General features: G+C 47.6%; 4 protein-coding genes across 4 annotated transcripts; 1 reads left to right on the top strand and 3 right to left on the bottom strand.

The window, feature by feature from the left end:
* Positions 1-1,168: 1,168 nt before the first annotated feature.
* On the bottom strand, positions 1,169-2,046 carry HD556DRAFT_1465596 (uncharacterized protein; the record flags this gene model as incomplete). Its single annotated transcript, XM_041308348.1, has 3 exons — positions 1,169-1,741; positions 1,792-1,917; positions 1,967-2,046. 3 exons carry the CDS (start codon positions 2,044-2,046, stop codon positions 1,375-1,377), a joined length of 573 nt encoding a protein of 190 aa, XP_041162604.1. The 3' UTR covers positions 1,169-1,374.
* Positions 2,047-4,155: 2,109 nt separating this feature from the next.
* Positions 4,156-8,196, top strand: HD556DRAFT_1431147 (uncharacterized protein; the record flags this gene model as incomplete). The annotated part of the gene is made up of 12 exons (XM_041304981.1): positions 4,156-4,506; positions 4,656-5,138; positions 5,186-5,373; positions 5,423-5,582; positions 5,902-6,050; positions 6,103-6,124; positions 6,263-6,500; positions 6,790-6,928; positions 6,983-7,248; positions 7,312-7,668; positions 7,728-7,987; positions 8,152-8,196. The coding sequence occupies 12 exons, from the start codon at positions 4,156-4,158 to the stop codon at positions 8,194-8,196; spliced, it is 2,658 nt and encodes an 885-aa protein (XP_041162603.1).
* A 491-nt stretch (positions 8,197-8,687) lies between these two features.
* HD556DRAFT_1233538 (uncharacterized protein) lies at positions 8,688-8,996 on the bottom strand (the record flags this gene model as incomplete). Its single annotated transcript, XM_041297604.1, has 1 exon — positions 8,688-8,996. One exon carries the CDS (start codon positions 8,994-8,996, stop codon positions 8,688-8,690), a length of 309 nt encoding a protein of 102 aa, XP_041162602.1.
* Positions 8,997-9,227: 231 nt separating this feature from the next.
* Positions 9,228-9,818, bottom strand: HD556DRAFT_1213382 (uncharacterized protein; the record flags this gene model as incomplete). Its single annotated transcript, XM_041296613.1, has 2 exons — positions 9,228-9,463; positions 9,518-9,818. Coding segments are annotated over 2 exons (537 nt in total), but the record flags the coding sequence as incomplete, so codon positions are not given.
* Positions 9,819-12,290: the final 2,472 nt, after the last annotated feature.

Raw genomic sequence — 12,290 nt, 5'->3', positions numbered from 1 at the left:
AAAATATATTTCAAACACGGGTAAGTCAATGTGTTTGTCAATCAACTTGATTGTAAATTATATTTTATTGATCTCCCCAAATTTCCCAAGTTCCGAGTTCCGAGCTCCGGGACCCCCGAACCCCGAAACCCGACACCCGGCAGTCCACAATTTCGGGGTTCGGGAGTTGGTAAAATGTGTATGGATAGATGAAAGGTTAATTTAAACATTTTTGAAAGATATCCCATATGAAATGTCAAGTCCCAAGTTTCGATTTCCGGGTTTCTGGAGTGCCAAGTCCCGAAGCCCGAAGTCCCGAAACCTGGAGTCCCGAAACCCGGAGTTCAAAACTCGGGACTTAACATTTCATATGGGACATCTTTCAAAAATGTTTAAATCAACCTTTCATCTATCCATACACATTGTACCAACTCCCGAACCCCGAAATTGTGGACTGCCGGGTGTCGGGTTTCGGGGTTCGGGGGTCCCGGAGCTCGGAACTCGGAACTTGGGAAATTTGGGGAGATCAATAAAATATAATTTACAATCAAGTTGATTGACAAACACATTGACTTACCCGTGTTTGAAATATATTTTTGTTGTCTCACATACTGAGTTCCGAGTTCCGGGACCCCCGAACCCTGAAACCCGAGACCCGGCAGTCCACAATTTCGGGGTTCGGGGGTTGGTAAATCTCGGTTTGGGGTTTTGCACTGAAAATTTGACATTTATACATATCTAGGCTCACCCATATATGTACCCATCTATGTACAATTCCCCCACATCAGCCCACCCATCTATGTATTATCCCCCACGTCGGCCCACCTGTCTATGTAATACATCCTATGTTGGCCCACCTGTCTATATAATTATACCCCACCTCGGCCCACCTGTCTATGTAATAAATATTTTATCACACCCTCGGCCCACCCGTCTATTTGATATCCCTTTCGTCGGCCCACCCATATATGTAATACTTTTATGTCGGCCCACCTGTATATGTAATACACCCCGCGTCAGCCCACCCATCTATGTAATATTCCCCTACCTCGGCCCACCCATATATGTAATACACCCCCGTCGGCCCGCCCGTCTATATAACAATATTTGCCTTACATCTCTTTTCAGCCCAGCTGTCTATAATATCCTACTCTACATATTACCCTGATGGGCCCACCCATCTCCATGAATGATCATATTCCCCCGGCCCATCCGTCAACATCAAGGATATATATATCATTGGCATACATGGGCCCACCCGTCTCCATCGGAAATAATATGTGTCCCGGCCCATCTGTCATCATCGAGAATATACACAACATGGGCCCATAATCCGCTGGCCCGTCTCATACGGGATATTATGTAGGTCGGGTGGCCCGTATAATACGGAATTTGTCACTGAAGGGGCTCGACGGCTAACTCAGCATCTCCGTCACTTAGCGCATGACAGTAAATGTCTTCCACCATGGCAATGGTGTCCCTCATGCTCCGGCAAACTTGGTCTGCAGCACGCCACTCATCACAAACCCTGCATAGTTGAAGGATGCCATCTTGCCCTCGAGTAGCTCTCTTGAGGAAGTCCTCAATACTCAACATGGCACGTTTGAGGATTTCTCGATCCCCGTGGCCTCCAGGAGCGTCCGGAATAGATTTGGTGTATTCGGCGAAGACGCCCAAGGTGAAGGTTCGCGGCGATCGAACATGTTGCATGAAGTCGTCCTTAGCGTATTTGACCACGGCAATGCAATCAGCCAATGTCTCTCTAAGAACAATATTATATACACATCTAAGGCATTAATATTTAGAACTCACAGTGATTCGTGGTGATCATCTGAATGGTCATCCGTGCACTCGTCATTGCTGCTATCACCGTCCCCTTGACGGTTTTTGTTAGCATGGTATCTCTCCCTCCTCTTCGCGAGGATCATCTCACGGCACCTGCATCTTTTATCAACATTGGGGATTAACCGAACTAAATGTTGCACACCTGGCGTAGTACCGTGTGCGCTTGGCTCTCATTGCCTCGAGCTTAGCAGCCGCAGTTTTATATTTTGTTGGGGGGGCCATAGGGTAACTATGAGAGAGATGGTGAGACGATAGAGAGGAAAAAAAGAAGATGAAACCAAAGAGAGTTCGGGAAGCTTCGATTTGTTGGACCATATTAATCATGAGCCTCCGTGCAAGGATTATGGCTTATGGGCCCATGGTGCTGATTCGTACTACCGTCTGCATAATGCTGTAGATATCGGATGTGAGTGCGGTGCATGACATCAATGATAATTGGCACTTTTCTCGTTGTCAGACGGTGGGTGAGTGACCGCTAACTCATCGCTGTAGTGTAGTTGGGTGTTGTTGGTCCGACCTTAACAGATTCAACTGGAAAGGAGTATTAATGCGGTCCCGCAATTCAATATCCAATGTTTAAATTTTAAGTCGCATTTGGAGTGAACTAACCTTAGTATCATGAATCGTTGTCATGAGATGGGGTACATACATCATCCTGAATTCAATCGATTTGTTAAGTGAGTTTTGGTCCGACCTTATTAGATTCGACCTGGAAATGAGTATTGATGTGAAACCGCAATTCAATATCCAATGTTCAAATTCTAAGTCGTGTTTGGAGTGAACGAACCTTATGTTATTTGTGAATCGTTGTCGTGAGATGGTATACATCATCCTGAATTCAATTGATTTGTTAAGTGAGTTAGACGACCAATGTAGGGGACATGTAGTACTACTTTATAGCATGGTAGGACTGTATCAAATGACGCTACATGTTCAATGCCGTGACTGTTAGACTTAATTTAATTCTTCCCAGTCACATGAGCACATCACGTTTCGGGCTCTCACAGATCACCCGAGTCAATGTTCAAACGTTCAACACTTGTGCTCAGGCAAAATACTGGTGAGTATCATACGAACTATCAACTGCTGGTATGGACTGACTACTCACTTAGGCACTATAGGTTGAAGTACTACTACCTTCCGGCCCGGATGCTTCGACGTTTGGCTTCCAAGGCTGGTAGCGCTTCCACTTCGATGGTACCTACTATTCAGGTTTGCCTTGTGGCTCGATATTTGTTGCTATGGGCTGGGCTAATCTTCTTCAGAACAATACTGCATACAAAGGTACGGACAATGCTCTCCACGCCTCGAGTTACCCTCCCACTGCTGACTCGTACTAGTAACATCTATGTCAACAACGTCGATACTCATATGTGAGTAGCGTACATACTCTAACATTTTTTGTCTGGGCTGAAAATTATTTGTTCGGTAGCTTTTTCGTGGTGCTTCCTGCAAGATTCGTTTTGTTTAGGTCCACCTTGTGGCTCAACATTTGTTGCTATGGGTTGGGGCGATCTTTTTAAGAACCACACTATACATGAAGGTACGGACTATGCTCACTTTCTCCAAGCTTTTAGTGAAACTAGCCCACAGCCGAGTTATCTTCCTGCTTATTCGCGCTAGTACGTCCATGTCTGACACTCAAATGCTGACACGCGAGCAGTGCAACATGCTCAAACAGTTTTTACCTGGGTTTAAACTTGTTCGCTCTGGGTCTGTGGAAGAGCAGGATATGTTTTGGGAGAACATTTTCACCCAGTGGTTCACAGCTTGGCCCGAACGTGCAGTACACTACTCTGGGGCACCGCAGGAGCAGGATCTGTCCGACTTACAACAAGTGTTGCTCAAATTTGCGATTCAATGTCGTCAACGAGTACGTTATTTATTTCCTATGTAGTTATAACATATATTGATTCGATGATGACACAGCAGATCAAATCATTTATTTATGCAAACACTATTGGCAGAGAGATGCGCCTGGTATCGTCCACATTGAACGACTTTTTTAAGGTCAAGAAGCTGGCGAGGTTTGTTGCATAATTTATTCATCGTAATAATAACACTCACAATAGCACAGACAGCATTGATGCGGTGATGATGGCATATGTTTGTAGATAAAATATTGTACTAGACAGTGTCGTTTTGTTGCTTCGGTATTTAAGTCAGTTTCAATTATCCATTGTGATATATCGCTCGTGGTTCTTAACAACATTCTAGGATTCTCCCGCAGCACATATGGTATGTATGTTGGCTTATGCGCCACTGGATGTATCACCAATTTATGTAGTAGTGAAATTTAATGTGTTGACACCTAGACAGGCAGCGTTAGCCATGTCACAGTCTGGATGCACTGGGCGTCCCTCTAAACGTCCCAAACTTGTCAGGCATACACTGCTAGACCCCAATCAGCCCTCGAATCATGTCGACAGGCATCGCATATTCAGCTTGCAGCGTAGTGGTCAAGTTGGACTTCAGACATCTTACATTCCTACTAGCTCGCCTGAAAAGGAAGACAAAGATATACCTGCGTGCACTCTGCCCACTGGTGCTGACCCTACTGCACACACTGACGATGATCCTTGGAATGAGACGGAATACTTTGACCCTGCATGTGAGGTGGATGATGCCTTTGGAGCGCCTGAGGTACCAACGGCCGAAAAGAGACGCAGGAGAACTGCAGGAGTAAGTCTCCAGTGTTATGAAGAAGCTGTATCTAATCTCAGAACATATAGGACAATCCCATGTCCCTTTGGCTACCAGAACGTCAAACATACGTGAATAAATTTATACGACTGGAAGGAAGAAGTCAGGGTGCAGACACCCAATGCAAGTGTGGTAGCCATGATGCAGTTTTCCACTGTCAAGATTGTTTCTCTGTCGAGCTTACATGTCGGTCTTGTGCCATTGGATCACACCTCAACTCCCCACTCCATAGAATCAAGGAATGGAGAGACGGATTTTTCCATCCTGTCTCTTTGAAGTCCATGGGTTTGCAAATACAGCTGGGTCGCCCACCAGGCACTACTTGTCGGAATCCAAGACCTGCCTTTGGTGACGACTTCGTGATCATCAACATCCACATCATACACCTTGTCGGACTCAATTTTTGTGGATGCAAGCATGAAGTTTCACACTTCAAACAGTTGCTCCGTGCACGCTTATTCCCTTCCACAGTAACCGACCCAAGAACAGCAGCAACTTTTGCTGTTTTGGAGTCCTTTCATATACTTTCGTTCGAGTCTAAAATCTCTGCATACGAGTTCTTCCACGGCTTAGCTCGGCGGACCAACAATACTGGTATAACACCCATTCGTGTAAGTCTATCCTCATACCTCTTTGCAGCATACTTACACCAGTGCAGGATTGTTATTCAGTGTTTCTCCGAATAGTCTATCAGTGGAAAAACATCAAGGCACTCAAACGTTCTGGCTGCGGCCATAATCCTGCTGGTGTTGATGCTACTCAAAATGGAGATCTAGCAGTTCTATGCCCCGCATGTCCTCATCTGGGGAAGAACTTACCCGATGACTGGAAAAATTCACCTGAGCAGTGCGTAATTGTCTGAGAATACAACAAAACAACTGACACAATGAGCTAGATGGAAATTTGGCCTTTTCCTTGCTATAGATGCCAACTTCCGTCTCAAGCGCCAGATGGTGTCAAGTGACATCAGAGACCCCGGCCTCAGCCAAGGATGGGGTTATTTTGTTGAGGAGAAGGAATATAAGTGTTACCTACATGCAAATGGTGAAACCGTTGTAGGGATTCATTTCTGGCTGGGCTTGTAGAGACTGTTTTTACCTTACCTTATGTTGGCACCTTTGTAGCTTACATAAGCAAGTTATCTTTTCACCAGTTACCAGTAGGAGTCAGAGTACTAAGCAGTTTTTCATGATATTTCCTCTCCTCTGAGCCTTGAGCCTGGTCCAGAAACCCTTTAGGGTCGAATAGCAGCTAGGTTCTGCAAGACCCAACATTGTTCAGACTCACTCTCTGAATTGTTGTACCTTCACCGTCCAAGAGGTGCGTGTTTGATGATCTCTTAAATTCGTGTCTGACAATCATCTGCATCTCCAGAAAAGCAGCTGCATTAGCCACAATGCAGTGAACATGGCGGACACAAAGTCTGAAAAAGGGCTTGCTGCCACTGGTGTGGGAACCGTAGATTGTGCACGCCATGATATGAAATTGGCTAACGGTGTTGGCGACTTACAGAAGGGCGAAAAGTAAGTTGATTCTTTGACATGCGCTGTCCATCTCTAACTCATGTCGTCTTAGATATCTCAATATGGATTACCTTGTGTTCTCGGCTCTCACCAGGTTCTCTACACTGTCAACAATCAACTTTTCCTACGACATCACTTGCCAATGGCACAAGAAACTCTGGGATCGCTTGCCCATGCTGCCATCTCATCTTCAGTTCGACTGAGATGGTAAGACTATCAACTACTTTGTGCCGAAATTTCACCTTGCTGCGCATATCGAAATTTGCCAGACTCAATTCTCATTCAATTGGACTCCGGGTGTGGGACAGACTGATGGCGAAGCACCTGAGCGCGGTTGGGCAAACATCAATCGTGTAGCCAGTAGTACAAAGGAGATGGGCCCTGGAGCCCGACGTGATATGCTTAACGATCATTTTAGTGATTGGAATTGGAAGAAAGTTACAGGCCTTGGTAAGTGTTTAGTCTTCGTGAATGTATAGTGCTTATATCTCCTTGCTCTAGGTAAAGTTATGCTACGAAAAATCACAGAAGCAGTCGTGGTTGAGAAGGAGCACCGCCTGGCTCTCTGGGAGCTTGAGGGCTCTATCAACGAGTCAGAAACAGGAGCCGCTTCCCTCGCTACATGGAGGACAGAGATAGAAATCTAGGAGAAGGACCACTCGCAACGTAACCCATTCCAGAGCAGAGTTGACGGTAAGTTGTTCTTTGCGATTACAAAAAATTGCTCACAAATATACAGCGATGACCCAGGCAGCTGTGCGACTCGAGTTAGAACAACGGGATGCAAAAGAATTGGAAGATGGGTCAGCAATATCACTCCATGCCGAAGTTACCTGCAGTGTTCTCATTAGCACTGGTATTGACTTGGAAGATGCCCAGTCAGTCGTTTCAACTCTTTCGCACAGCGTTGCTGAGTATACTTGTATTTTTAGACGTTGTTTGCGTGTTGATTCCTCTGTGCTCGGTCAGCACTCAACTGATATTCAGAGGACTAGGATCTTAACTCGAAGAAACGCACTTCAACATCGCCTAGACGCCTGGACCGATATTCAAAGACTCTACATGCCAGCGGTTCCAAACCTCCGAACCTCTGCAAGCCTCCCAACCCATGCCAATGGTAACGATAGCGGCTGTCCAGTCCCAGATCTCACCTCCGGAAAGGAAGAAGACTTTCAGTTGCTTCTGCCTTCTGAAATCTGTGATATTGTGCCATGCGACAAGACACTCCTTGAAACGTAATGGTCTCTGCGACTTGCCCAAGCCAACAATGCTCTGAATGACTGTCATTCACAAATCCGACTTCGCCGTCAGCTATATCAGTTCAAGGTTCAGCATTTACGCGGCCAAGGGCCCAACACCCATGCACGCAAAACTCTGGATACGGTTGAGGAACATCTTACCCTGAGCCATGCCAAATATGTAAGTGCTCGTGAGGCGCTCGTCTCCTTGGCTCATCACCTTGATTGGATAGGATGGGAGCACAAATTGCAGCCTTTGAAAAAGGCACACCTCAGACCAATTGGGGACTTCAGCCAACAGACGCAAGGCACAGCTATCATGTCATGGATTTGGCTGACTCAAGGAATATCTTCTGATGATACCGAGGGAATGCAGGAATGTAAGTTGGTTCGAGTCACTCTCGCTCTTTTGTCGTCGTATGCTGAACTACTGCGATAGCGCTTCGTGTCGAGTGGTGTAAAGCCCGAGCACGTCGTAATAGGTGGTCAGAGGAGATCCAGCTCTTGTTGGAAGAAATGCGACACATCCTTGTATTTCTTCGGTGGCAGGGAGACTCTTGGGACTCCCATGCAACCCTACGAACCGATGGGCAGCCAGAGTATCAGGAAGGTTTGATTGCATATGCTCGCTGTCAAGCTCACATCCAACGAGGTTTAGTGGCGGCTTTTGCAGAACATTGGAAGAGAGTGCCACATCTTGTGGCCTCGAACTCGGATGCTGATCCATGTACTGATGATTTCGACGAGGGGATCTCTTTGGACGCACCTCCTTGTGAGTACATTGAGGGACCCGATGAATAAATAGCGTTTTGTACCCTGTACCATGATTGTGAAAATTAAATTGATGTGCTTCTTGATCTCAGAACTACATAGTGATATGGTACCTAGAGAGATCGCGAGATTGCTGACAACAAAATAAGATCTCAAGATTGTGAAGACTAAAAACAATATGTTCCCGGGGGATGCTGATGACAAAATGAGATTTCGAGATCGCGAAGACTAAAACAATATGTTCCCCGGGGATGGGCAGCCACTGTCCGAGAGTTGTAGATACCATTCTGAGACGTTCGGTAGGCTGGCTGATTGATAACTATACAGAACAGATATATTCCAGAGTGGATAACTAGACTTAAAGATGTATCGGACTTTTAGGATTGTAAGCCATAAGGATATATCTTTCTGCCTGTATCCTGTGTGTAAATTTGTCACAAGTGTTATGTACCACATGGAGGCTCGTCCAGCATCGTCTCAGCTCGAGAGTCAACGACACGACTTGGTAGGTTGGGCTGGTCCGAGCGTTAGCTTGGGGTAGGATGCAAGCAGGTGGAGCCGCTCACCCAATAAGCTGGAATGATCCGCGGCTCCAGCCACTCAGCCCAACCACGAGTGGAGGCAACGATCAGCATGCGACAGCGTTAGCCATGTGCTGGGACGAAATCTGTTCGAAGGCGCGAATATAAGTTTCATATGCTAAGGACTTCCAACGACCGGCAATTTGTATGATCTCTGGGTCGATTTTCTTTGCTAGATAGAATGAAGCACCGCCTATGCGGAAAGAATGGCCAAACGACGTTCCCCAGCCCCACGCAACTAAAATTGCATTGATGCGCTCCATTGCACGGACCTTTGCCATGGGGCGAATGTCCCCTTTGCTATCGCGCCACGAGAACAGTGGGTCACCAGCAAGGGCAGGTACGACTAGTGCCATGTTGTGTAGGGCTGCAAGGGGACACAAGTCTCCTTGTTCATTGAGGAAGACAGATTGAGTCTCTCTGGCTCGAGCTGTTTTCGCCGAAGGTAGGTCGAGACGTGCATATGGGTTCCCTCAAAGGTCATGGCCAAAGAATGTGTTTGCCCGAGTAAGGTGTTTGGCTGCATTGAAAGCAGAACAAGAGTGGATGGAGATTTCGCCGAAATGCATCATGCCGAAGAATGCGCATGAAGCCATGGCCCAAGTGCAGGCGTCGAATGGGTCCGATAGTGTTAGGGTTGCTTTGAGAGCTGACAACATTGGGACTGTTATAGGTGGTCGAAGGGGCTTACGACGACTACCTTGTATGTTTTTTAGACCCCGCAGCGACCAATTAATATGATCGTGATGAGCATCTGAAAGAGGTGGTGGCCACCCTTGAACTATATGCCAAGCTCGTACCGCTGAGAGATATTTTCGCGCGACTCCCACTGATATTGGTTCGAAGGTGGTGCCTGCTGCGCTCAACAACGGGTTACGAGGGTCTGGGTCTGTGACAGCCCATAAGGCAAATGAGTGCAAAAGTTCGAAGGATGCTGGTAATCGGTCGTGCTCCGGTATTGAGAAGATGTCGCAAAATTTGTGGAATTTTCGAAGCCCGGCGCCGTAGCTTGCAGTGTCGCGAAGGGAGGCACGATTAGCTAAGCTGGCTAGATGCTGAATAACGGGGTGATCAATAGTGCATGGGGGAGGTGAGTTTGTGCCTCTCCAAAGGAAGAGCCGCTCTGTAGCCTTGCATTGTGGACGGAGAGATGAAGGATCCTGACATGTGCTAGGTGACGTGGGAGTGTGTGTGGCATCTAATGATATTTGGTGTATGGCTCTTATGACAATCGGATGAGCTTGCCAGCTAAGTGCAAAGGCAGGGGAATGGGGGGTGACTGGACTGCACCAGGGAAACCTGCTAAGAAGGCCTCGATGTCACCTCAAGAAAGTGCATCTGCAATATTGGTGCGAGTAGGGACATAAACTGTGTGGAGTCGAGCTCCATTTTCTGCCTGCAGCTGGTACACTTGCTTTAGGATGGCGTTGGTCTGTGGGCTGCAAGATCTGCCCTTGTTGGTGACTGCTATGATACCAGCATTGTCTGACCGCACCAGGTAGGCTGAGTTCTTTGCCACACCGTGACCAATGAAACCTTGGATTAATGTTAAGAGCTGCTTGACGAACGAGGAGCTATGAACAAGTACCCATCTGTAATGCTAAGCGAAACCCTAGCTTGAGGGCTGCAGCCTCTGCCCACCCTATGTCGAAGTCCAGCTTTGGGCCAACTTTGAAACCTGGTGCCCAGTGCCATGCGGCCCAGTGGCCTTGCACAACTACTCCTATCCCAAAGGAAGAACTTGCATCGCCCCACCAACCGATATCAAGTGGGGATGGGTCTGATAAGGGAACGGAGTTCGGGAGACTCAACAGCAAGGACTGAATCCAGGGTAAGTCTGCAATGACAGCGGCAGAAGGCCTGAGGTGTGCACATGCGGATCAAAAACTTGCAGCGAAGAAAGCGATGGATGACAAGAACGGACGAATTAGAGGGAAGATACAGGCTACATGGACTAGTTTTCTGTGCAAGCTGGCTGCCTCTTTGGCTGTGAATGAGGCTCCTTTGAGTAACCAGCACACTATTAAATCTTGAATTTTGCGAAGCTTGTCCTCCAGTAGCGAGACATGCTTGCGATCCAAGTCCCAGTCGAAACCAATGTAACGCTGGACTGATGCAAAGTACCGAAGCTTCTCGAGGCTCCAAGGGACTCCGAAGTAGGCCATTACGGCCATGAAATCTGCTTTGGTCCAAGACTGGTGAGGGAGTCTGATTACCAGGAAGTCATCGACCCATTTGCGAATTAGCTCGAAGCCTGCCTTGCCATATATTGCTACGAGCATGTCAGCAACGGAGCCAAACACGCCAGCGCTTGATGTGAGGCCAAACATTAGGGCGTGGTCTACATACACAATTTCGTTCCAAAATATGCATAGAGCATTCTGCTGCCACGGGCTGACAGGTACTATGCGGTAGATGGATGATACGTCGAAGGTTGCTGCAACACAACCTGGAGGGAGTGAACATATGAGTGCGGCAGTTTCGTCGAACGTGCCCCACACGGTGGGAAAGTTGTCTGTGTTGATGTCCGCATTTACAGACTGGATGTCCACTGAATTGCGTGGGAAGGAAAGGTCCTGGACTATGCAAAATTTGTTGGAATGCGGTTTGGGAACTAAGCCCAGGGGAGAGGTGCGAAACGGTCCAATTAAGTCCTCGAGTTCTGAGGGGGTGAAACCTGTAGAGTATCGGCCTGCTTCTTGTTCTGAAAGTATGTACTGATCGATTATGGAAGGATTGAGCAATGATGAAGTATGATTCTTGAAATAAACGAGTGATGGGTGGCGGCTCCGGTATGCCAACATTAAAACCATTATGTATTCCGTCAACTATATGCTGCCAGTCGTCGAATATATTATATTTGCGGAGAGTTTCTTCCACTCGAAGATGGTTGAGCGGGGTGACAACGATACGAGGATCAACTGCGTGTTTTGCAGTTGTTGGCTCTGTGGGAAGAATCACCACACAAGCTGCAAGAGTGGGCATTTCTGCAACCGGACCCAAAGGTGCAGCTGGAGCTGCTGGCCCAGTTAAAGCAGTAAGTTTTCCCACTTGCTGTTGCAAGGGCATGCTTACTACGAGCGCCGGTTGCGAGGGGGGCCACTGGCTTTCCCGCGGATGTTGTTTCTGCAGAACAGTCGGCTGGGAGATGCCTGCTTGTTCCACACCGAAAACAGTGGTTTGAAGCTGAGGCATGCATCTTTTTACGAGTAGTGATGTTCCGGCCCGGCTTAGGCTCGGCCTGGGGGGGGGCTTAGGCTCACCAGATTTCAAGCCTGAGCCGTGAGCCCAAGCCGGCCCAAAGCCGGGGCTTAGGCCCATGCAAGCCGCGGCCCAAATTGATGTCCGAGCTCCACCATACTGTTCCCAACACCATGAACACCATGCGCAAATGCCCAGCACACATCAGCAACTGCTGATGTGGCTCAGACGAATATGGACGATGGACGAGAGTAGGAGAAGGGAAGAAGACAAGGAGGAGAACGAGAATGAGAGAGAGGAGATGGACGATCGGTAGCACTTGAGTACTTTGATTCTGCATGCCCGGAAGAGTAAGCGCTGAATACTATAACTCAGATACCTGAAGTGCAGCGTCGAGAAGGCGTAGGTACTTGCGCTTGCCGTATGTGAGTCGAAGAGGGATGTATTTC

Source organism: Suillus plorans (genome assembly GCF_016647745.1).
Source record: "Suillus plorans strain S12 chromosome Unknown HD556scaffold_16, whole genome shotgun sequence".
Taxonomy (NCBI): Eukaryota; Fungi; Basidiomycota; class Agaricomycetes; order Boletales; family Suillaceae; genus Suillus; species Suillus plorans.
Note: the sequence above shows the minus strand (reverse complement) of the source record. Positions and strands in the feature narration are given on the sequence as shown.